Source organism: Pseudopodoces humilis, chromosome 3, assembly GCF_049639895.1.
Source record: "Pseudopodoces humilis isolate 2021_Gansu_Grassland_sample_001 chromosome 3, ASM4963989v1, whole genome shotgun sequence".
Taxonomy (NCBI): domain Eukaryota; kingdom Metazoa; phylum Chordata; class Aves; order Passeriformes; family Paridae; genus Pseudopodoces; species Pseudopodoces humilis.
Window position 1 is genome coordinate 53634758 of NC_142202.1, and position 25674 is coordinate 53660431.

General features: G+C 37.2%; 1 protein-coding gene across 2 annotated transcripts in view; it reads right to left on the reverse strand.

Moving 5' to 3' along the window:
* Positions 1–25674, reverse strand: part of SNX9 (sorting nexin 9) — a 61821-nt gene that overhangs the window by 4395 nt on the left and 31752 nt on the right. The window contains exons 5-16 of one of the 2 annotated variants that reach the window (XM_088053393.1): positions 21650–21833; positions 20768–20918; positions 19256–19340; positions 18385–18510; positions 17982–18099; positions 15040–15170; positions 13534–13637; positions 11041–11144; positions 8281–8358; positions 3078–3154; positions 2050–2139; positions 516–630 (exon numbers count right to left, since the gene is read on the reverse strand). In XM_088053393.1, the coding sequence (XP_087909519.1) occupies positions 516–630; positions 2050–2139; positions 3078–3154; positions 8281–8358; positions 11041–11144; positions 13534–13637; positions 15040–15170; positions 17982–18099; positions 18385–18510; positions 19256–19340; positions 20768–20918; positions 21650–21833 (1363 nt within the window). Of the gene's footprint in view, positions 1–515; positions 631–2049; positions 2140–3077; positions 3155–8280; positions 8359–11040; positions 11145–13533; positions 13638–15039; positions 15171–17981; positions 18100–18384; positions 18511–19255; positions 19341–20767; positions 20922–21649; positions 21834–25674 lie in introns of both variants that reach the window. The other variant, XM_005518425.3, reaches the window with a different exon arrangement.

Below are 25674 nucleotides of genomic sequence, written 5' to 3' on the forward strand. Positions count from 1 at the left end.
TCTAGTGCACTGTGCTGCACCTTATACTTACAACACCTCCAACCTAAAGAGGAAAAAATTCATTCAAAAAACATCCAGGAAATAAAGATCTTATCCAAAGAACATGAATCTCAGCTGGGATATGGATTATGTCTGACTAAACTAAAAGTCAGAAAAACACTTCTGCTCATGATGACCGGCTTCTTGCACCAGGGTCTATGCTTTTAATTTGAGACATTATCACTTCCAAATCAAGGAATCAGTCTGGGGTAGTTGTTTTGGGGTTTTTAAATTGCACTTTCAAAATATGTGTTTTTTACAATAGCAATGTGAGATTAAAAAAAAAAAAAGGGGGGGGGGGAAGGCAAAATAACTGCAATTTAGAAAAATCTAAGCAGGTCACAAAAAAGCCCCCACAAACAACCCATGCCCAGATTTTATTCCTGGTAGCAAAATATTTTCTTTCAAAGCATGCTGCTTAACAGAAGTCCTTCAGAGGTCTACAACACTGCCATTTAGCTCAAAATTTGGTTTACCTTGTAGTGCATAAGCCATGGTGCTCACACGTTTCACCATGTTCTGTTTGTCTTGTGGCGTTATTTTACTGGTTGCAACTAACTTGTCACTTTCCTTCACTCTTTCTATTGCTCCCTGTAGAAACCAAATGCAGAAATGTTAAAATAGTCAGCTTAGGGATCTTCATAGTAGTCTAGAATGCCACTAGCTACATTTTGAGTTTGCATTCAGTACACATATGTACACAAAATGATTGATTCTGCCTTCTCACATTTTTATCCAAAGTTTTTTATTTCACTTTATTGCTTCCAAGAGTCCTTGCAAAAAGTGACTTCAAACACAGGCATGATCAGAGTCATCAGCAAATTGAGTTTGGTACAGGCAGTAACACACAAGGATATATACGAAAAAGCACAAATGGACCAAGTTTCAAATTACATGTGACCAACATAACTGACATCCAAAAGCCTGTAGAACCTTATTTGCACATTTTACAAGATGAGGCAACATAAAACTGCTTCTCAAGAGACTACAACTCATTGCAATGTATAGCCATTGATTCAAGAAAATCCTTGAGTCACATAAATAACAAGCATAAAAAGATATGCCTCCCCTACACAATGTATTTGTGCGAAACAACATGCAAGAGAATCTATTTACATGTCTCTTGGCAGGAGGCTTATGTTTCAAGTTTTAAAAACATTTCTTCTCTTTTTTTCTCTTCTTTTCTTTTTATGGTATTTTCCCCCAATAACTCTGTGGGATGAGGGACTGTAAGTGTCCTGAAGAAAGAATACACAAATCTGATATGCTTTTATCTTTGTTGCTCTCTGAAGTATGTATCTATTCTATACATTTAACACTTCAAGTGATCAAAAAACCCTAACCTTGCATATTAGTGCTCTTGTTTTAATACTTCAGAATATTTAGTTTCCTGAAATACATTGCAGCAGACACATGACCATAAAGAAAACTTTATGACCAAAAAAAAGGCATAATATTCAAAATTATACACTGTGGCTTTTGTATTACAGAGAACAAAGTGGGTGGGTTTTGTTGCTGGTATTTTGTCTGTTTGTTTTTTCTTCATCCCCGAAATGTTAGAGCTTAGCTCTGGTCTCTGGTTTTTGATATTAAAGAAACTTCTAGGCAGTGCATGATTATTTATCACATATCAGCAAGCCAGTCATGCAAGTGTACACGAGTTTTCCTACAGTACTCGTACGGTTTTATTATCAACTACCATATAAGCCTCAAATATTACAAATTTACACTACTGCTATTGACCCCACTGGGACATGAAGATAATCTGAAAAAAATCGTGAACTTTCTACTGCTCTACTATAGCAAAAAGTCATGATATTCTTGAGAGAAATTATAGCTTTCCTTCCCTCTAAGTACTTCTTATTTAAAAAATCAACAAACCAGTTTCACAGAAACTTCCAGTGTTTCAGCAGCAGGGACCAGGCTGCTGCACAAATGCAGGGTACCATACCACCACTTTTGCTGCTATCCCCATTGCCCAGTCCGTGAAAAGAAAGGCTCTTCACATACCTTATGAGCTGCTATGATGTCAGGGAAGCAACCAAGAAATCCCTTATATTCATGATTTGTTTCCATCAAAAAGTGAAGATCTTTCTTTGGCTAATAAACAAAGCATAAGCATTAGTAAAAGTATCTGTGGCAAAATCACAGAAAAGAAACTATGATGCCAAGAAAGGGCAAAGGAGAAAAAAGGGAAGGAAACAACTGAAAAAACCCAAACCAAAATATTGTTTATGCAAGTTTTACATATATGAAAAGGGTTTTTTAAAAAATATAAGATTTTCAGAGCAAGGCACTGCAAATCATTGTGCAGACACCTCTGTTCTTTGTTTCATTTAACACTAACTCATGAAGTGAGGGGTTTTGCCTTAAGTTTTCACCCAAGAAGAGTTTCCAGTACAGTCTCTCATCACATATACAAATATGCACATGCATAGGTGCATCTCCTTAGTTGTCAATGTGGAAAGATGTTTTAAGAACTTTCAGACTCAACCTTGAGATAAAGAGGATCTGCATTTTAGAGACTTTAAGTGTAACATGCTAAATAATCAATGTATGTCTTAAATACCAATCAAGGTTTATTTAAGCCACATTTTTACTGAAGCAGGCAACCTCATGTCAAGGCAATGGAACAGGTTCAGGACACAGGTATGCCCCCATACGGAGCAACAGCAAAATCTGGATCCCATAGACATTTGGGGAATGCAGAGGGAAGGCAGAAACTCTGTCCTTGATAAAATATCAATTACTTTTGTATCAGTAATGAAGACAGTTCACAGACATCAGAAAATGAGCACATTTAAAGAGCAAACAATCATTTTAGTATTTTAGAAACCAGAACCACATTCCCCCTGAGCTGACACAGAGTAGAAAAAAAGATGAAAATGCATTTAAAAGTGTTAATAGCAATTTAATTTAATTGGTCTATAGAACTAGCAGCTATGTTTTAATCAAAGACAGAAAAAGAGAAGTCAGGAGTAATCCAAAGAGGTGATATGCTTGTACACACTATGCCATTGAATTCATAATACTCCTACCTGATCTGCTACAAGACTGGCAATTTCTTCATAAGTTTTCCCTGCTTCTGTTATTGCTCCGTTGAGATCAGATTCTCCTAGAAGTAAACATCAGTGTTCAAATTACAGTAAGCCAATTGCAACAAGAAACTTGCCTTGATTCAAGGCAAATATATAAAATAGCCTATTTACAATAATAAATACCTAGCCATCCTTCTATGATCAGCAGAAGTAAAAAACTTAAAAAAAAATAAAGGAGGCAAACTGGAAGGTATTGTAGAAAATTAATGTTCTATCACAGTACTAGCACTACTTACTTGCACATTTAATAATTTTTTGCATTTAAATACACAGGTATTCCTCCACATGGGGCAACAGGAAGTGTGCCAGGATGTAAAGGAAGGATGAGGAGGGTTACAAAAGATAAAATGACAAAACCGATGTGCTACTAGTCCTGAGCTCTCTGACAGTCCCGGAACATAAATATTCAAAGGTCAGAGAAGCAAAAGGAGGCTCAAGTAAGTTTTTTCCTTGACAACAAGACTTTGGATCATTTAGGGAACTCTTAGATAATATTTTCAAGCTCTGTAAAAATCACTGTTTTTCAGAGTGAGTTTCTGGCTTTCATCCTCGTATGAAACAGATCAAAGGGCCCTACAATCTATGCTTAACAATACAGACATCACCATAAATCCTAAGCTAGACAACACCACAAGCACTCATAACACTGTATTACTAACAGGACAGGCTACTTGGGACAAAGGTGGAAACAAGCCTTACATTCTTGTATGTTTCATGCCACTTCACCTTCCCATCCATGCATGTTAGCTTGTCCAAAGCACGTAGTCAACAGTACAGAAAGCAAATTGAGATAGAGAGTAGAAGGCAAAGGTATAGTTTGGAGATATCAAACTTTAGTTTAAGAAAAAAATTATTTTTCTTCTGCTTTCAGACATGTCTTGATATTAGGCAGTGGTTAGTCTTTTGTGAACTTTTTGATTTTGTTCTATAGATGTTCATCAGTGACTTAATTGAAAAATACCATAGATTTCATTAATCATTAACCTGAACATTGAAGCATCTGATTCTACTACAACATATGGTCTAATCTACATTAGAGATTTATTACATAGGATTCCTTCATTTCAGCATGTCCTAACGGAAACAAGGTAATGACTGAATGTTGCTTCAGTTCTATCAATCGATTCCTACTTTCCCTTAGACTGGTTTCATAAACTCAAAAAGCTGTGAGGCAAAGTGACTGATCCTAAGAACTAATAAGTCAAATAACACAAACACTGTTAAAGAAATAATTTTTTTTCCCTCCTATTTGGACCTGTTAGGATAAAATGAAAATATAACCAACATTAATTCCTATTGTGAGACTCAAGAGGTACACAATTCATAGAATATCTTCACCTTTTTGTAAAACAATAAAAAAATTGGAAGGTGATAAATTTTATTATTTCAGGCTTGAGGCTAAATTATTTTCAGTATTTCAGCATTCATTTGTCTGCTCAGAAGTAACCTTGAAGTAACTGCTGCTTAGGCAACTGACTCCTAGATTTTGGGATAAAAACATGGTGTGGGGCTTCAGAGTCAGAAGCCAGGCTGGTCTAGATGTTGCTGTTTATCTTATAATGTCATAAAAAATGGTAATTTTCCCTATCTGAACAAAAAAAAAAAAAAAAAAAAAAAAAGAGGAAGAGTATGTATATTTAAGTTCAACAACAAAATCCTCCCCTTCTGTGCCAAGCTCACTCAAGAAACCTTTCTAGACTAGAGCTTCAAAGGATCTAGACAGACCCTCCCAACACCAATCATCTTTTATTCTCAGCATCTGAACCAATGCAAAGCTGGGAATTACCTTCTTAACTCAGTCTGTGAAAGCTGAGTTTGGTCCCAGTGAAAGGATACATCAGAATGTCAGGGCTTCTTTAATCAACAGAATAGCAGAAAGCCCCAAATGTTGCTAGCATTTATAACAAAATTATCTTAGTGTTCAGCATGTATATCCCCTGAAGAAACAGAGGGGGCCTAAAAGCATTGACTGAAGGTAGCTATAAATAAAACAGTTAAAATGGCCAGTAATATTCCACAGATATTTCAACCCTACCACAAGGAGAAACAGATATTTTCATTGATTTACAGGCTGCATATTATCACAAAGAGATGAAGAAAGACATAAAACTATGAAGAGCCTTTTGGAGATGTTTAATAGAGCATCTCTGAGCAGTTCAACTGCTTGGTAAATACCAGTGATAATCATTTCAGAAGGAATACACCAGACATATTGGGGGAACTAATACTCCAAGTCTTGACTGGGAGAAATGCAATTTTTTTTTTTTGTCAAGAAGTATTTTTGTTTTCTTTTCTTTCAAAGTACATTCTAATATAATTCAGTAGGAAAAATCACAAAGTTTGACATACTAGCATCAAATACTTGTAGCAAAGTTTTTCTTGATAAGTACACCTCAAACAGATACATTCAGCACGCAACCAGCTTGTAAAGCAGGATTTGCCTGCTGCTAGCTGACAGGATAGTGAAACTTATATGTAACTGCCTAACAGAATTCCTGAGGGGTGATGTAGGATTAGGAGATCTTACTATGGTTGAATGGCATACCAGTGATTCACATTTCCTTAATATAGGAAAAAGACTCCTCCAGATTTGGTGCCACAAAAGAGAAGCCAAGTTATTTAAGGCTGTGTTAACCTTAGAGTATCCTATGATATGGTAACATAGGCAACACATTGCCAGGCTGCAGGACACTTCCAGGCATATTCTGGTACTGTCCAATACGCATTTTTGGATCAGCATCATGCTTGCAAAGTGTGTATTCTTGGAACCAAATGGACAGTACATAAGCCCATAGGCAAGTTAAATCAGAACCTCTCAGTGTGTCCTTAATAGTTGTAAAGGTACCCTTGCCTCTACAAATACTGGGGACAGATCCCTAACACACACTGGGGCTGGAAACAAATAGATAAGGCTTATTCTTTAGCATGAGGAAAAGAGCTAGAGTCAGATTAACAAGTGGATCTTGCCTGGTGGAATCTTAAATATTTTAGGCTAGAAATTAGAAGAGAAGACAGTGGACACCACCACACATAAGGTGCTGCAAACAGCAGGCATCACTGATGAAAGTGGAATGGACAATAGATACATCCCATCCCAACTGTGCAAATTAGCAGGAAATTCAGTATGTCAGAAGTCAGCTACCAGTAGCTAGAAATGTTTATGTCATCAAATCAGTCATTGCAATCTTCAGTGGCCTACATGCTTAAACTTTTAGAACACTCGTATTACAAAAAATCCAAAAAACCAACCCAACCAAAACAAACAAAAAAAAGGATTAAGAGATTCAGCTCCCAACAGAAACTGAACTGAGTGTCCTTAAGCATGGCTGAATGAGCCATTCCTCCTTACTGATAGTCCAAAAAATCATACATCATACTCAGCCTGTCGACTACTTCTTTGTTGGAAGCAATGTGTCCTCTTTTAAATACTGAGATCCAGAAAGCCGTTCCCCATCAGTTTAAATACAGGTGCTTACACCTCTTGCAGAGATTCTGCTTAATTTATAGACCTATACTTGGTGGAATGATCAAGTGAATCCATACATGAGCAGCAGGCAGGATAGAGTGAGAGAAGCAGTGATGAAGCCATTTAAAGCCACATCTGCATCATACTTGCTCTCTCTTCTTGGGAAGTCAAATTAAAAAACAAAGAATCCCATATATTATCAATTTGGAAATAATAAGGGTACAAGTTATTGAAAAGAGCAAGATATATGGAATCAAGGCAAAGGCATCTGTAGGAAGGGCACTTTTCTCAACAAGATACAGGTGCAACCAGCTATGACTGGGCAAAGAACAAAGACAGACATGCTTACCTTGTTCCCAAACTTTCATGGGATCTATTTTTTCATACCATTCAAAGATGCTGGAAATCAAATCAAAGCTTTCTTTTCTAAGGCTGATCTGCATTTTTGTATCCTAGCTTTATGACATACTGTTTTTCCTTTATCCTGGCAAAAGAATATGCTAGAGCCCAAGCAATTTTCAGTGTCTTCTCAAGAATTCTTGCTACAGATTTTATCCAGGCAGGATTTACAGTTTTCTAACCCATGCTAAGAACACATAACCATGCAAATCCCCTACTTCATTCTCACATCCAAAAGTGACTTTTTAGACAATATGCCATGCTCAGTTCTAACCAAGCAGTCATCCTGTTGAAGTACAGGACATAGATGAGAAGAAACTATGGGGAAAATGCCTAATTCCAATACTTCCAGCAACAGAGTTTCAGAAGGTTGCATTTAGTACATCATTTATAGGGCAAAATGTTTTACGATTATAAAGCAAGAGACAGATGACTAGTCAGAGCAAGTACTGGTCAACTAAAATTTCTAAGATGGAAACATTTCAGGAAGCTTTTATGCTGTAACATTTAAGGTTTTAGAACACAGTAGTTTTGCTATCAAGTCTAGAAAGAAAAATAGCAAAACCTCAAACACCTTTGAAAGGAGAATCCCAGGGAAAACTGACTCAACAGGCACCCTCTGTACATGAGGAAACATTTCCCAGTTGTCTGGAAAACATCAACAGATCTTACCAAAGCTGCATTTTAAATTTGGTCTAAAGACTACATTTTAGGAAAACTTTGAGCAATTGATGCCCTCCTTCTACCTCCCACAGCTTTCATACCTAACATGACAGGCTCTTGAAGGAGAAGCAAAGGTGAAGGACAAGAAAAGGCTACAGTAGCCAACCCTAGAACCCACATAATGGATTACAAAACATTGTAGTAAGTTTTCCATCAACGTGTAGAGTTGCTGTATCATGAAGTCACCCAATAGTTCTGTGACATCTATTTTCAAGGCTGAATTTCCTCTCCTTTCTCTTTGATATCACAAAAACGCTACAGCATGTTTGGACAGGCAGGTCAGTGACCGCATTCTATATTAAGAGATCAAACTAAACTCTTCCACCACCACTAACCCACCACAAGATTATACAGTGAGAGAAGATTGCAGACTAGAACATAAAAACCCCATAACATTCACAGAAGAAAGGGTTTAGTATTTTTTCCATGTTTGAACCATGTTTGACATCTAAACCTCAAAGAGGAAAGAATTAAGATGATCAGAAAAAAGCATGTAGCATGATATAATTAAAATACCTCTTTTTAGGCAAAGTACAAATGAAGCTATAGAAGTACCTTGGTATCCACTAGTGCTGAAGACCAGTGCCAGGCTCTGCAAAGCTTTTCCTATCTTCTGGTATTCCTTGGGTAGTGCTGAAAGTGGGAAAATGATGAGGAAAAAAGGGGAAACAAAAGCAAAAAACCAACAAGGGTGAGACTAAATCTGCAGCATTTCCAGAACTTGATGAAGTAGATGTCAAAAACAACTAGGTTTTACATTTTCTCTAGTGACACATTTATAATCATATTCTTTACCCCCTCCCCTGCTACACATGTTCCAAAACTGGATAAAGCAATTACAATCTGGATTCTTGAAAGGTATAAACAGTTGGGGAAACAGTATGTGAATGTTATATAAAAAAAAATGAAATCTCATTGCATTTCTAGCTCAGTCCTCCTATGCATACAGTGAGATTTTTTTCCCCGTCCTCCTCATGGGGGAAGGAAGAGGGGGAAGTGTTGCAGTGTAATATGGAGAATAGTTAATATTTTAAGAGAGAAGATTATTATATAGACTCATAATACCTAAACTCTCCTCAAATCATGAATTTTATATTTAAAGGCAATAGAAACCAAGATTACCTAAGTATAAAAATTATGCAAGTATCTGAATAATAAAACTGTTTTTTATAATATATTTATTGAACATACATGCATAAATTGCTCCATCACAATTAAATCTATCAGCTGTGATTTATGAGTGCATTCATTATTAACACTTTGAACAGCACCACTCTAGAGGCCTAAAAAGCAATCTGAAAAGCAAATGCAATTTTTTATATGCTGTCTATGCTAGCGGAAAAAGAACCCCAAGTAGATATGGGTTTTGTTATCAAATATTTGTATTCAGAGGGTACACTGCCCAGGTAAATAGAAAGTTTTTAGCTGCTCTAGCATCCCACAGAATCTGATTTTTACAGAAGAACCCCTTTGTGTGGTATAAAAAAAACACCACAAAACCCCCAAATGAACCCCCCACCCCAACTGCCTAATTTTATTGATTATCTTTGATCAAGTGCTTCTCCAGAAGTCAGACTGTTGATGATAACAGGCATTTCTTACATAAGGAGTACTGTTTAGAGTACCAGAGTTCTGTTATCAGCCATTACACTGATACTGAATCTCCAGTAGAAACTTCAGTGAAGATTCTTTGGTTTCTTTTCACATGTATTTAAGAAGTTTCCACTGTCAGTTATTTTAAATCTCACTGAATGGAAGGCATATAGCTATTGCTCAGGAAGTGCCAAACATACTTCCAATTAAGAGTCAAGTCTAGAGCTGACAGGGAACTTAAAACTTAAGAGACTACTGAAATTTTGCATGTTCCAATTTACCAGTGTCTTTTTTTGTATTCAGTATGAATGTCTGGAAAATTAAAAGTTGAAATTTTTGATACAATCAAAACTATATTGCTGCATCTATGCTTACTAATTAATAGTTACAAGTATTAGAGGAATAATTCCGTATCTAAAGCACTAGTGTTGTAACTTTAGGAAGACTTTAGCAGTTAAAAAAATACTGAATTTCTACTGTAAGCACAAGTCACAGCCAGCCCTTGGTCTGATCACTGCTTCTGTAACTGTAAAGCCATGCTGTTTTTCTAGTCTCATCTGAGGAACATTATTCCTTCCCCTGTTCTCCACTTTCCCCTCAGTATAATTTGCTAGTGAAGCAAGATCTGTATCATGTTAGAGCTCTGTCATGTGTTAGTCTATTTTTGACCAGCAGGAGGGTCAGTGGTGTGTAGAAGGAAACTCTTTTATTCAAAGTTGGGAAATGTAAATAATTTAAAGTTAACATCCTATAGATACTAAAGTCTAATGTAATCACTTCCACAAGAGATGGAGCTTCTACACTTGCTATTCTCTCTGGTCAGCCCCAAATATTCAGCTGAAGTAAGAAGCAAAAACATAACTCAGGAGATATACTTCAAGCTCTGGGGACAATATTTTGGGTTGTTTTTTTTTTTTTTGTGGGAGTTTAAAGGAGAATAAAAAAAATTAAGGAGATTCAAGGATATTTGTGTGATAGGTCTTTGGTTGCCAGACACTACAGCCTGCCCTGAAGTGTTTCTTATTATGATCCTCAGCTGTAGTACCTGCTTCCTTTCAATAGCTGCCTTGTGGTGGCCACAAACACTGAACACTGCTGTGGACTAGGAAATTAGAGCCCAGGCAGAGTCATAGGGACTTGGTGTGAAGTTCTGCAACCCTAAACATCTGTGGGAAGGAAGAGACAAGATAGGAAAAAAAAAGAATTGGGCTAAAGATTAAGTTAGAATCAAGTTGGTTTTTCTTTTCTTTTTCTCTTAATCTCATTTCATCTTTAAATCACTCCTCCTAGCATGCAAGGATCCTAAATAAGGGGTTAATAAGATGCAATTATTTGAAAATATGATTTCATCAAATAAACGGTCTCTTTTGGCCATGTCACTACAATTTAAATAAATGACCAATATATGAGTACAGGTCCAACAAGGGCTTTATCTGCATTACTAGAATTATTTAAGTATTTTTAAACCTATGGGCAGGGAACAGATATTACTGAAATAAAGAAAAAGCCCCAAACAACCCAACAAAAAGCCCCACATCAAACATACTAACATAAAATTTCCACAGTTTATACACTTAAGACTGAAAACAGACAGAATGCCTTATAATTCCCATGATAATTTTGGAGTTTCTTTAAAGATGTGCCTTGAATTATACACATTAAAAAAAAGAAGAGAGAGAAAAGCACCACAGAAATGACTGCTGAGTTCAGAAGGACACTTACGCCCTGTACACCTCTTCCAGTGCTCTTGTCCCACTGTCAGCAGCTCCTTAACTCCATCATCCATTGCTTTGGTGAACCTACCCACTGCATCACATTTCTGTTCTCTGTGGCATTTTGAAAAAGCAAAAACAAAAAGCAGTTTAATAGATGCATAATGCTAACTTTAAACACAATACTGAAATGTTTAGTAATGTCAACTAAGTCTTAAAAAATATGAAAGATATAAATCAATTTCTTAAAATTTCTGCCATTTCACTATATTCAGAATTCTCTTTAGGTACAGACATTATTTGTTCCATTTTTTCTCCTCTGTTAGACTCATAGACACGTGCCACTGGACTAGCACTTCTATTATAGTGTAACAGTAGCAGTGAAATTCATACAACAATGAAAAAATAAAAAGAAAATAACCTTGTCAGATATTTTGATAGAAGTCAAACACAGGTGAACAAAAAGTAATACAGCAACTCTCCTAGGGAAATATATATGCATACTTTCATATTATATTGTAAAGACCATTGTGCTGAGTTGCATTATAGGGGGCAAAACCAAAAAAATCTGTGATGCTCCAAAGAGAATTCTGAATTAGTATGTCCCTCTGTACTCCTCTTTAAGCATGTTTTCATGCAGCTATCAGAGTTTTCCATTAACACAGCACTCCATACAGTGATTTGTGAACTCTACAAAAGGAAACTAAATATGTACTTCATAATTATCCAACAAGATTTATTTAAACTGCATCAGATCTTACAAATGCTCTCAGCCAAAGCCTGCATGAGACAGCTGTCACAGCAAGGGGACATTGAATGACTCCCCAGAGCCAGGGCAGCAGCTCCAGCTGTGGCCCAACAACCTAAAAGTTCCCACTTCCCCACCAGCACTTCCTTCCTCAGCTGGACATGATACACATGATACATGATACATGACAGTTATTTGCAAAAAACTAGCACCTGGCCTTTCTAAGAGGCTCTTGTTTTACTCCCCTTAGGTCAGGAGCAAAGCATCCTTTAATTTTCTGAACTTCATACTTTATGGTATCAAGATCACCAAAAATGCTCACGAACCAGTGCAGGACTCTCAAAATATTAGCAAAATTGTTCAGTAAAGAACATCTTCACACTGAAGAACCCAAGGGTAATTGAACAAGTGGGTTTGTCCACTTTGTAAGTGGACTAATGGCTTTCAAGACTCACACACACTTATAACAGCATTCCCACGCACTACAACACATGGACATCTGAGATGTTACAGCCACCCCTGCAACTGCTTGAAAATAGGTCCCCAGCACTACCCCAGGCTGCCAGCCCCAGCCCAGGAACCCATACCCCTGGTGAGCATTCTCCTTGGGCTGGTGTGCCCTCCCTGCTCGGGCACAAACTGTTTAGCAGACCACATGCTGGGCACTCTCTGCCAGGGGTGTGTGAGTGTAGTACATTCTGTCTCCTGCACCCTGGGTACAAAAATCCTTCCTCTCATTCACCCCTTCAGCTTTTATGCCACTGGAATATACAGAAACCACATCACTTAAGTGAAGAAGGTTGGAATCCCCATGGTTGGAGTGTAAGTGACCTAAAAATGTGCATATTTTCCTGCTGGTACAGAACTGTTACCACACAGCTATTATATCCACTCAGTATGCACTGCATCACTTGCATAAAGCCTGTATTGGGTGTAGATACACTAATGCTTTGCTGCTAAAAACACTTCTAGCCATTTTATCCAGACACACACACACACATACACTCAAAACATTATGCAGGCTTCTGTGTTCCACAACAGCAGGAAAAGCATGTCTTAGATACTACATCTTCTAAGAAACATTATTTAGCCTAAAGGAGTGAAATAAAGGCTGCATAGTAAATCCAGTCTTTAACTCTGTGAAACCCGAAGGTTTATCACCTACAGAATATACACTAAAAAGTGCATGTATATGTAATATACACATATATAAAAGAAATATATCCATTTGCACTTCCCAAATGTAATTTGGTAAGTTAAGTCAATTTTCATTTTTAATAGTTTTCCATGGATTAGAGATATTCTAATCATACTATGTGTACATTACATACAACTATTTTACAGAAACGTTGTTCTGCTTATTGGTCCATCTACAATTATCCTAAGATACTTGGTAAGTTTAGCATGTTTGGAACTGTTGAAAGATTAAAGATCAAAACACACTTCCACAGCAATATAAAACATAAGTCTATAGGATCTGACAGTACTCTATCCCATCAACTACTTTTACATAAATTGTTTTAGTATTACTATTCAGCCACTGAAGTCAAAATTACATCACTCAAGAGTTCCACAAAGTATTGAACGGGTTGATACGGAAATTTCATTATTTAAACAATTTTTCAGCTCTGCCTTGATGAATACCTCTTCAAATCAATGAATATATGTGCACACCTAGTATCACAGTTTTGGATTATCTCAGCATCTGTTGCATATCCAGATGAAAAATGCCTACACAAAAAGAAATCACCTTACATTTCTACCATGTCCAAGTCAGGAGCTTCTGGTTCCATTGTAGAAAAGATCATGACTCCTACAGTTTCATCTTTTTCTGCCTTCCGCTTTCCAGTTTTCCACTCCTTAAAAAGAAAAAAAAAAGAAAAGAAAAGAGAGACACAAAGCTTGACCATCACTCAACTCACACTTCTTTAACGCTTTAAGGGTGTGCGCTTAAGGAGTGAATGAAATGTTTATGAGAACTGTTAACCAACAGACCACCCCTGAATTAAAACCTTTCATTAAGAAATTACAACTTCACAGGAGCCAAAGCTTTTTACAGTTTCCCAAAGTTCTCTCCTTCCTCATGTGTGCACTTTGTTATCTAAATTCTGGGGTCAACAGACCTTTCTTGTGTGTTACTGAAATACAGTGTATGAACCATGATGTTCAGCTGTTTCTGCACACAGGGTAAGTCTCATATCAGAAGCTGCTCAACGAGATCATGAAACTATTATGCAATTATCATACCAAGTTCTTAGTGGTTTAAAAAATCCCTATGTATTGCAACATCTGTTCTATTTATACATCTATAAATAGGAAACTAAGAAGTGCTGACTAGCTGGCAGAATTATAAAACTCCCCACTAACCATCCAACCAGCATTTTGCCAGGACTACTACTTACTACGTTATTAAGCCTCTACTTACAGGATCACAGAATAATTCTGGTTAGAAGTACCTCAGGATGTTTGTAGTTCAACCTCTGACTCAAAACTGGTCAGCTGTGACCTTAGTCACCAGAGACTTGAATCTTGAAAATATTTAAGACCAGACTGGATAATTTACATTTTCAGCAAATTCTATGTGTATTTAGAAGTATGATTATTTTGAGGAGAAAGCAGCAGAGTTTTTCTGGTTTTTTTCTCATCAGTAACAGAGCTGGAGCTCAATCAAGAAGAAACCATTATTTACTGAAGCTTTACTTACTTTATTTATTTACTGACTATATTAAAATCTATTTTAAAAAAGCATAATAAAGTGTGTGTGTAAATAAAAACTGGCTGGTTATATCAGGTAAGGCTGCAACATAGTGCTAATTCAATTAATTTCAGTGAAAAACTGTGGTTTTGAGGGATGGGGCAGGGGGTTATTTTTAAATAAAATACAGGATCAGGGACAACCCAGATCTGCTATGAAGCAGCTTTTGTTAGCAGAGCAGCACCACTCAGAGGACCACAGTGATTAGTAAATCCAGCAGAGACAGAGCAGGGCAGCAGCCGAAAGAGTTTTATAGATGTTCCTATTCTGCTGGAGGATGCAAACTGTCCCTTGAAGGACTGGCAACAAAGTTACTTTGAAGAGCTCAACTCTGTGGGAATGGGGTATAGCACTTCCCAGGAGCAATTTTCCGCCTTGTCTCCAGCCCGTCACTACTGCCCACAGTGGAGTGGCTACAGAGACAAAGTCTTGGTTTGAAGGGGAACTGTGGGGGGACAGCAATTCCTCAATCTCAGTCTGTGTGTGAACTTTATTTCATTTCCTACCTTCTCATCTCGGAAATTGAGAAATTGCTGGAAAACTTCACTTTCTGAGACAACAGGATGGCGACACATTCTTGTCATCCAAGCTTGCAGCCTCTCCATGCGCATTTTGATAAATTCTTCTTCAAAGCGCCCTGTTACACATTGAACAATAACTGTTACATTTACAGGCTAGCACCTTCAAATTTCTTCTTTTTAATTTAAATTGAAACAACCTGTAATTCATCTGGTGAGTTATTAATATTTAATGACTCAGAATTTACAAGAATCACAGAATCCTGAGTTGGAATGGGCTCACAGAGATCACTGTGTCCAACTTGTAAATAAATGGCCCATTATGCTAACCAATCAAAAGAACCTTAAATTACAGTATTTTGATTACTGATCAAGAGTTCTCCTTCTTTTTTAGATAGCCAGAAAATAATAAAAGCACCTAATACCCACCCACAATTCAAATACATTTTTTTGAAAAAAACTTATAAACTTTTGGATGGAAAAATTCGGTATTCAGATGACCCAAGAGAAAAGCCAGGCACAGGCTTGGGATGCAGGTATTGTTCTGGTACAGCTGAGTAAAGTCTTGGTCAATATGAGGTTCAAAAACATTGAAGAAAAAGGAACTACAATCCAAGTTGCCATGTACAAGCTAACAAAGCACTGAAATTAAACTGCTCAAAAAATATTTGAAATTGGATTACTCAAAAATATTTGAAATCACTCAAATAAAAATCACAGATTTTAAAAGCAGTGCCTCCTTTAAACATACTTCTATACAGGTAAACTCAGGAAAAAAAAGCCCCAATAAATCATATGCATAAACTGGTTAGAATATACACATACATGTAAGAATGTAACTGATTTTTTTGGTAATTAAGATATTTTTAATACAAACTAAATAAGTAACCATTTTTTCTTAAACCAGTAATGCATCATCACTGTGTATCCATAAGAACCTTTTAATTTTAGTAGAAACCATCTTCTTGATGGAATCCTTTCTAATTTTAAAAAATACATGACATCAGACTTCTAAAGCATACAGTGAACAGGATTTGAAAGGAAAGAGAGATTCCTGCAGCACCCAACTCTTCTGATTTCCATAGCAGCACAGATGACGAGCCATGAACACATGTACTGTTTCTATATAAATCTACTGCATAGTTACTATGGCAGCAGATCCACAAAGTCGAGATTTTTGTGTTCCAGTTTTGGTTTTTGTTTTTTTTTGCAAATATGAAAACTAACAAGACTAGCAGGTAAATAAAAGAACTAATGAAAAATGAACTTTGTGTATGGATATTTGCCCTGGAAATTAGCAAAAAAAAAAAAAAAATATCAAACACTACAGAAGAGACATTCTGTACCCTTCAGTAATCCTTTGTTTCATTTTTAATCTCTACAGAAATCTCCACAGCATTCCTGCAATGAATGCAGAACAACAGGACAGTAGCAGTTGGAAGTTGGAAGTTACAGGCCATTAAGCATATAATCACAACTATATCATCAAAACCAGGATCCTGATAAAGTCAGTCTAGAGTCTTATTCTTTCAAGACCAATTGACAGAAATCCTTTTGTAGACAGTCTTCAGAAAGAAGCCTCCTAAGCACAGTGAAAGATAAGCACTCTTTTTCCAGTTTCTTCATGTTTCAGAAAAAGAGACATGCTTTTTATCTTTTCTTTTCCATGGGGCAATGTATCCTCTCCCACAGATTCCAGAAGACAGAAATTCACAGGCAATGGATTTCGCCAAGATGTGATGCCAGACTCTCGGGTTTTTTAAGATACAGTTACAATGAAATCTAGAGACTCCATCATGTCTTCTGGTTTCCTTTTAGGACACATACACACATTTAAATAAAAATGCTGGTCAATTCTAAACACGAGGCTAAGGGGAAGAAGTCACTTCCTCACTTTTCAGTTTCCTCGGCATTTATCCCAGCAACTTCATCAATGCTGAGCTTTCTTCAAACACAGCAGAGCTGCTGCATTTTGAGTGATGCCCACAGCCATGTGGCTGGCAACATGCCCATGCTTGTATGTTTGGTTTTGGCTGTTTATCTCAAATGCTGTATAATCTTACCAGAAAACATGCAAGTGGAAATGGGCTAAAGTAATGCATTTTCCTCCTATACAGGTGTCCATTCTTTTCTTCATGTGCATTCTAGCACACACTTGTAGAAAGGAAACCAGAGACTACTAAAAATGCATAGGCATTGTCATATTCTGTTGCAATGACTAAACTTATGTGCATTTAAAGGGCCTGATCCCACTTTTCTTCAAGTCAGAATGAAAGAATTCCACAAGCTTCAGACAGCTGGTCAAGCTGATCTGACATCAAACCAGAGCAGAATGCTACAGGAATGAAAGATGCTTTCTAAATCAAGTGTGAAATCAAGGAAGAGGAGAAACAGCTGCAACATTTCACCTGGAAGCAATAGAACCCCGCTTTGTCAGGGGATGCTCCCTTTCCTCTGGGAACTTTGTGTCAAAGCTCTTACAACATAACATATATACAATCAAATGCAAAAGAGAAAAACCCAAATGAAACCAAACACAATGAATACCCTTCCTCAACCCTCAAGAAAACCCCATGCAAAAACATTTGCCCAGCCAGTCAGCAAATATGGAATATAAGTATCTTTTCTAGCTAATAGTAATTATTATCTCATGTAGTAAATAGAGGATTTGTTTTGCTTTTAATTACCTTTTTTTAAATCACTGAACTAGATAATTGAACCTGAGCTTTGAAGTGATTCTCCTAGTACTGATCAGTCATTATCAATCAGTCATAACAACTCATCATAAGTTTTGAGTGGTGAAAGACTGGGGTTTCTGTGACCCAATCTTTAAAAATAATGAGAAAAACAAACAGTAAGAAATAACTGAACCTTATAAAAAAATATTTCCTTATTTCCCATTCTGTGAATTCAGAACTCGGAATAATTACCTGTTACTTGCTTGTCTGGAAGAGAAGGGATTGGAATGGCTAATCCAAATTTAACCAGGAGCCGCTCATACAACCAGTCAAAGTGCTTGTATCTGTGGTTGACAGACCTATTAGTGTTCTGTAAGAGAAACACAACTCTGAATTTGGACAGGCTTCTACACATAGTCACATGAAACAAGCATGACCAGAATGGTAACCACATGGAATGAAAATAAAATTTATGATTTAGAGCCTTAATACAGGAGAACTTAAAATTCTAGAAAAAACCAAATCCTTGGGGGAAAAAAATACGACAACTACGAATTACTCTTACAATGTTTTTACCAAATCACACAAACTTTTATTTATAGGTACAAATGACACACACTTGCAAGACAAAAGATCCTGTTTCAGATACACTTACAGTGCAGGTCAGCTGATACTCAATGTAGCTCTTGAGACCATACATTTTGGAACCTTTTTTGGGATCTGCCACCACACAGTCAAATGTAGAGGTAGGATATACCCACATTGGGCCATAATCACCAATCTGTAAGAAATTGTAAATATTATCTTTAAATATATCATGTTGCACCAGCTGTAAGCAAGGAGAAAAATATCTTCTCTTTTCATTTGAGAGTTTCCATTTATTTCAGTGAGAGGCTGAGAGTCTGGAAATAGAGGGGTTTCTCTATTTCTCTATTAAGCGGGGACAGTGTCTACAGTTGACTTTTTCTTGTGTATTTTACAATTTTTTCCAAAATAACAAAGGAGTGGTGAATTCTAGGGCTGTTTGATCCACATTTCACTCGATCAGCATATATACAGAAGAGTTTGGTTTTTAGATCAGAAAATGACCTGACCATCAGGACTGAATATTACAAACCTCTACAAATATAGCTCCTACATGTAACTATCTAGATAACGAATAGACAGTGTAATACATTTGCTCTGCACCCCAATCCCAAAAAGGCTTGTGTTCATCACAAGTAATGCAAATACAGCATGGAAAAAACTACTGAAAATAATCCTCATCACAGTTATCACAACCCTTATTGTGACAATTCTATTTCTCATTATATGTTCAGTATCAGTTTCTTCTGACCCAAATATATATATATAGGAACTTGGAGGATAAAAGTTCAGTGAGGAGTGATTAAAAGTGAGGAGGATTATAGAACCCAACCAACCAACCAACCAAAAAAACCAAACCAACCAACCAACCAAACCAAAAAAAAGAAAACCAAAAAAATCCATACCACCCACAGAAAAAATTATACACAACCCCAACTTACAATTATGGGAATTTTTTCTTTGGGTTTTGCTAGCTGCTTTGCCAAAAGATACTGTTCCATTCCTGGTTTTGCAAATCCAGGAAACCTAACAATAAAATGAAGTGATAAGTTAATTCCAGATTCTCCTTCCTTTGACATATGCAGAATTGCCTTCCATTATAGGGAAAAAACCCTAAGTATTTCTCAAGTATAGAAAAGAGCTTATGTGAATTACTGTAACAGTCAACATTTTGCACTGAGAAAAGCAGAAAAGTTTTGGCTACTGACTAGCCAAAAGGTTTTGTGTGTGTTTTTTGTGTGTTTTTTGTGTGTGTACGTGCGTGTAGTAAGTCCCTTCTCGCACAGCAAAGAAGCGCTCAGCCATCCATCATACCAAACATAATAGGAGGACACAAAGGAACATCTATCACTCCTCTGCAGCCCCACCCTCTCTGGAAACACCACACACACATACAGATGCTCATGCACCTGAGATTTCAAATTATGAGAATCCAATCATCTGAAAGAATGATAAACAGAAGATCTATCAAGTACTTCTAAACATTAGTTATCTTAAATAATTTATCCACCAATTAAAAGAAAGCCAAACCATCACTATAACATTCTTAAAGTCTTACAAAATGCCCTATAAAAAACCAAATGGTGGTCCTCTTTCTAATTAGGAAGATAATTAGCCATTGAAGTATTGCCAACCTGCTTGCAGGAACATGAGCAGTAAAGTAGGACTTACTCAACAGACAAAAAAATCTTCTAAATAAGGTATTTTTGTGAGTTTACAACAAATAAAAAATGTTGCAGAGGTATTAATGTAACAATGGACATAAAAACCCACTGATGAACAAAATTAACTAGTCATGCAGAGACAGTTGATTTTAGTTATCCAAGGAACCATTATTCTGTAATCCTTTTCCACTCTGCTTTCATCCATTTTCAACCACACACTAGCCCTCAGAGTAACAGCAGTTTTAGAATAAACAAACATTAAGCAGCAACATGAGATAATGCTAGTATATCCCTGACAAAGCTTAACACTACTGTAAGATTTTTATCTATATAATCAAACTTTCTGTGGCTCAAGAATCAACCTGGATGATGCACAAACAGCAGAACAGAACTTTTACCCACCAGAAACTCAAATTGCTCAAGAACTTTGGGGCAACATTTCTGATCAGTTTCTACTGTATGGACAAATCATCCACCACCTTTGATCTTCATTAAGAACAAACTGTCAAAGACAGTTAAATTTTAAAGACTTGAAGTTCAGGCATTGTGAAAGTGTCTGTATCTGCCTGTATGACACCTCCAAAAATCACACAGTTTTGTTATGTACTTTCAAGCTTTCAGGGGTCTGTGTCCTCTGATTAAGGAGTATGCTGAACTATAAATCCACCTTCTCTTCTGCCCCAAAACTATAATATTTACTTCGCGTATTTCAAGGATGTTGAATTTACACATCTTGATAAATTCCAATTCTCTTCAATATATATACATTTCCCCTGCATTTTCCATTACTTGTTAAGTGGTAACTTCATAGCAGCTGGACGAGAATTTCCACGTTGGACCCCCCCAGCTTCTGATGTCTCAGTCTCCTTGTAACCAAGGTAAGATGGTGAAGTTGATTTTGGGTCATCCCAGTCATCGTCCCAGTCATCGTCATCAGCAGCTGCTGAAGTACAGGAGGATCAGGGGATAGGGAGAGGAAAAAGTTACATAATTTCTTTTCAAAAGCAGAAGCAGGTACTTCAGCACTCATAACTAATCAACCACGTAAATACATTAAAACCTCTTTCAGCCTTCTATTTTACGATTCCTCCACAATTACCACTATCTCCATCAAATACAACCTGCAAAGCAGTGCACTAGGGATCCACTGAGGGAGAGGGGGAAAAAAAATAAATAAAGAAATGATGGTGTGTTAAGATGAACTTAACTGTGTTCTGTATTCACAGACTCCAAGTTAGCATTCCCCAGTTGTGGGTTCTCCCCTTAATTTAGGCTGTTACTACAAAAAGGTAGAGAAGCTTTCTGAAAGGCTAGTCACTTCTTAAAATTAAGGTTTTAAGAGACTATTCCTTCAAAGGCCTGAGAGCACAAATTCAAGGGAGTTTAAAAGTTCCAGTGCCTGAGAATAGATCATGTACGCACAAGATTTTGGTCTGTCATAAAATTTTCAGGTGTCTGTTATTGCGGATCCAATTTTTTAAAAAATCATTTAACATTTAAACCCCCTATTATTTTAGTGTCCAGATTACCCACATGGGAATGTGCTATTAGGAAGCTGTTTTGGTTTTGTTTTTTAAAGCCATGGTCTATAGTTACAAAAGACTAAATAATTCTTACCTCTACTGTCCACCTGCACTAACTTATTTTAAAAAAAGTGCGTTATTAGCACACCTGGTCCTTGATATGCCTGTGGATGACCAAATGCTGCTGCCGCCTCCCAGTTATTTGAAGCGCTGTTTCTCTGGCCAGCTGCACTTTCAGGTTTTGTTGCCCAGCTGTCAACAGCATTTCCATTATCCCAGTTCCCAGACTTCCCAACGTTCCAGCTGGACCAAGGATCATTGGCAATGTTTGCCTATATTGTATAAAGACAAAAGTAAAGAAGAATTGCTGAAGAAACAAGCAACAACCACATACTTATTTCTTGAAGTCTTTAATCTCCTGCTGGTAAGCAGAGTTTACAATTCAGCACTTCAACTGTTTGATTTAGAAGCAGCTGCCAAATCTTGCATTTCCAGCTACACAACTCTTGCATGCATCAAGCACTTGGAAGAACTGATCAGCTTTCCAGCAAGGCGACACCAATACATACTAATAAGAGTGCTTCTCCTCAGGGTAATTAAATTATTTGTTGCAACAGTGTTAGGAAGCAATTTCACCTATGGTAATTATTTTACACTGACACCCTAGTAAGTATGGTACTTGTGAACTATTAATTACCTAAAGCCATGGACTAATTAGCACATTTAAAACCAGAACTCAGAAGTCAAGAACTAGGTTTTGCAAATACTTATTTTATCCAACTCAGATTAGTGGCTTTACTAAAAGTAAGTAATAAATTGCCCACCCACACCATCACTGGTGCGGCAGGTAGGGAGTTAAAGCTCAACCTGCTGAGCTTTCCTGTCAGAGGCTAACTCATTCACAGTGAAGATGGGGGAAGAATACAGACATCTGCTAGGGAATGGTCTGGTATCTCCCAGCATAAGCTTGTGGTGAAGGCACTCACACATCCCCGTCTGCTAATGCTGTTGTGGAGGTGGAAAACCTCAGTGAAGGAGTGCAGAGCAGACATATCTCTTAACTTCTGCATTTGGCAAGTTCATCTTGCCTTAATAGCTTAGCATCCTGCTCAGCTCCTTGATTTTAACAGTACACTTTGAGAAAGCATTGACTAGTGAAGTGTAGTCTACTCCAGACGCTTAGCGCAGAGACTTGCTGGCAGAAAAAAAAAACCTGTGCACATATCGAAACCCACACATCCAAAGTGTAGGAGGAAGAAAGAGAAGAGGAAGGAAAGCAAACAAAGCCGAGTTGCCTTGTCTTGCTCAGCAGAGGGAGAAACTGAGTTTTGTAAAAAAGAAGTCTCAAATCCTACTGATGCTAGTGCATTATTTTTATCATGAAGAAGCATATAAAAGAAGTCCTATTAGACTACAACATTTACATATATCGCAAAACATTTGCCAATGCAGAAAATTTAATAAAACTCCCACTAAAAATGAAATCATTATCTGCAAAAATGTTGTGTGTCTTACATATAAAAGGTACAGCTACTCCACATCCCAATTTTCTCCACTAAATATTCTCTCCTGTCATTTTAACTTTGATATTCTACTTAGGAATAAGAACTCTCCCTTCAGTTTTTCCTCAAATAATCTGACAACCAGATTTCACAGACACTATCAAACCATAGACTCAAAAATAATGCTGTAGCATAACACCTTTATATATTTAGATTCACAATTCCTTCCAGGATCTGGAAATTAAGATCAAGCCCCCAAGCTGGGGAGAAAAATCACCATTCAGAAGACTCGTAAGTATCAGTGGGTCTCTAGGAATTGACAGAAAGAGACAGATTACATGGACAGCTTTTATAATGGTAGCTAGGGGATTTTTTTTTTATTATTATTTTTCTTTTTTTTTTTTTAATGAAACTGATGCAAGAACACTACTCCCTGGGGGAACAATATTCTTGGATAGATGCTACCCAGTGCTACTTTGAGCAAATTACAAAGAAATTGCTGGTAGCTTATACCAGTCTGCTCTCTTCCTATCTTCAACTGGTATGAGTTTATGTAAAGAGAAATAAGTACACATGGCTTTAGTCAGAGTTCATTCTTTGCTAAATGAAAACACACAGGGGTGGGGCCCAACCACATGGAAAAGCATGCTTGCTTCTAACCTAACTTGGACACCCAGAAAAGACTAGTTTGCATAATATCAATATACCTATACTTCTGCAATATATGTTTTGCTAATCACTAGCAAATGAAAGACCGGAAGTGTCATGATCACCAAAAGACTGAGTAAAGTTTTCCTCTTTTCTGTAGTAGTTCATGTGAAATCTGGTACATGAGTAAATGGTAAAGAAACCTTAAAATGTGCTGCAAATAAAGAGGAAGGCAGTAATATTGACACTACTAAAGAATGACTGCCAAGAGCAATCATCACACTCAAAGACAAATGCTGATATACACAAATGCTGTACAGCAAAGGGAAATGTATTACTTAAATTGTGCTCCCAGATGTCTTATCTCCATGTACTTATATGGAAGAACTCTTCAAATCAGAAAACTTTACTTCTGAGGTGTCAAAGAAAACTGGGGGGTAAGCTTTTGCCCCATGGTGTATCACCTATAGGCTATAAAAGGGGTGGAATATGCTACTCTCCCCTCTGTTCCTTTTAGCCTAAGGGTCCCCATTTGTTTCTGAAGCACTGGGGAAGAGAGTAGGAGATGGCTTAGGAATCTATACAAAACAGCTTTCAAAGAGCACTTACAGGACTCTTCAGCTTTCTTGAAATGTTTTCCTACATGCACACATACTGTGGGCACTCTTTTAAGTGGCAGTCAACAACCAGTAAATAATGGAGAATCAGGCCTGCCCATCCTTAAGGTCCTAGAGCATCATGGAGGACCAACTAAAGTCATACCAGCTATTAAAAGGGTAATCTCAGCTCCACTGAGCAGTTCTGTGGATCTCAGTAGCTGACAACCTCCATACAAGAAGCTATTTATGTGGCCTGGCTCTGGTTGACTAAGTCCTAATTAAACCATCAAGTATTTTGCAAATGATTAAAAGCCATGTTCTTACACCTTTAGTTTTCTATAAATGAAATTGATAATCCTCTGATCTTTCCTTAGTCATCACAAAACAGGTGAAGAGCCCTTGCAAGAAGCTGATATTTAGTCAATGTAATTTGATACAGCACACCTAATATCCAAGTATTATCCTAATATCAAGCCTTCTCAAATGTACACAAAAAGAAATGCCACACCACACAATTAAGAAAGTGATCATCCCTCAAATGAAGCATTGCATCTCCTTGCTCCCCAAGGTAATATCAAAGAAGTACACTGACATTAAATTCAAGGATAAACTCCTAAAAGGGAGCTGATTTTCCCTTTCATAGACTCTTAGGGACTTGCTCACTCCTACCGTCCTAGGAGAAAAAAACAAAATGGCTATGTTTGGAACCAACAACAGAGGGAATGTTGTAAGAGGATTCCACTAAGGGCAGATCCAACTCACTACAGAAACAGATCATTACTGGTGGAGCCTGGGGGATGGGAAGAGAAACCTAGTATGTTTTTAAAGATCTAATAATAGTTGGATGAGAAAAAATTCCACCACAACAGAAAAATACTCAGCTTGGAAGGGGAATGTCAGTATCTTTATCAAATGAATCATGAATTAAATAGAAGTGACATATTTGCTATTTTCCAGAGAATCCAAAGCTACAGACAGTAAAGCTAAGATAAGGCACTGAGGTGTCTCTCTGCCCTGGCTAAAAATCTTTATTTGATCTCCTGGCCAACTAATTTGTTTCTGGAAAACTCCTTCCTCATATTAATGCATGCCCCTGATGGACAAATAAACCCATTCTACTGCTGAAGGACAAAACGTTCAGATGGTAAAATTTAATTTAAGTACCCAGAAAGACCTAGGTTAACTGTACCATCAAAAATAATGACTACCAACTGTGAGAAATACACCTTGAAATCTACTCAGAGACAGAAGCCATGCTGAAGCAGTGAGTAGCAAAAGTAAGCCTGATGAGACCAAGGGAAGTTCAGGATAGCCAAAGCTGCAATGAGAAGTGTTATGCTCTTGAAGAAGGGTTTAAAAGAGACAGACAGCACAGAGCAATGCCAGAAAACATAAGAAAAGTCAAGGTGACTCAGCTGAATAGC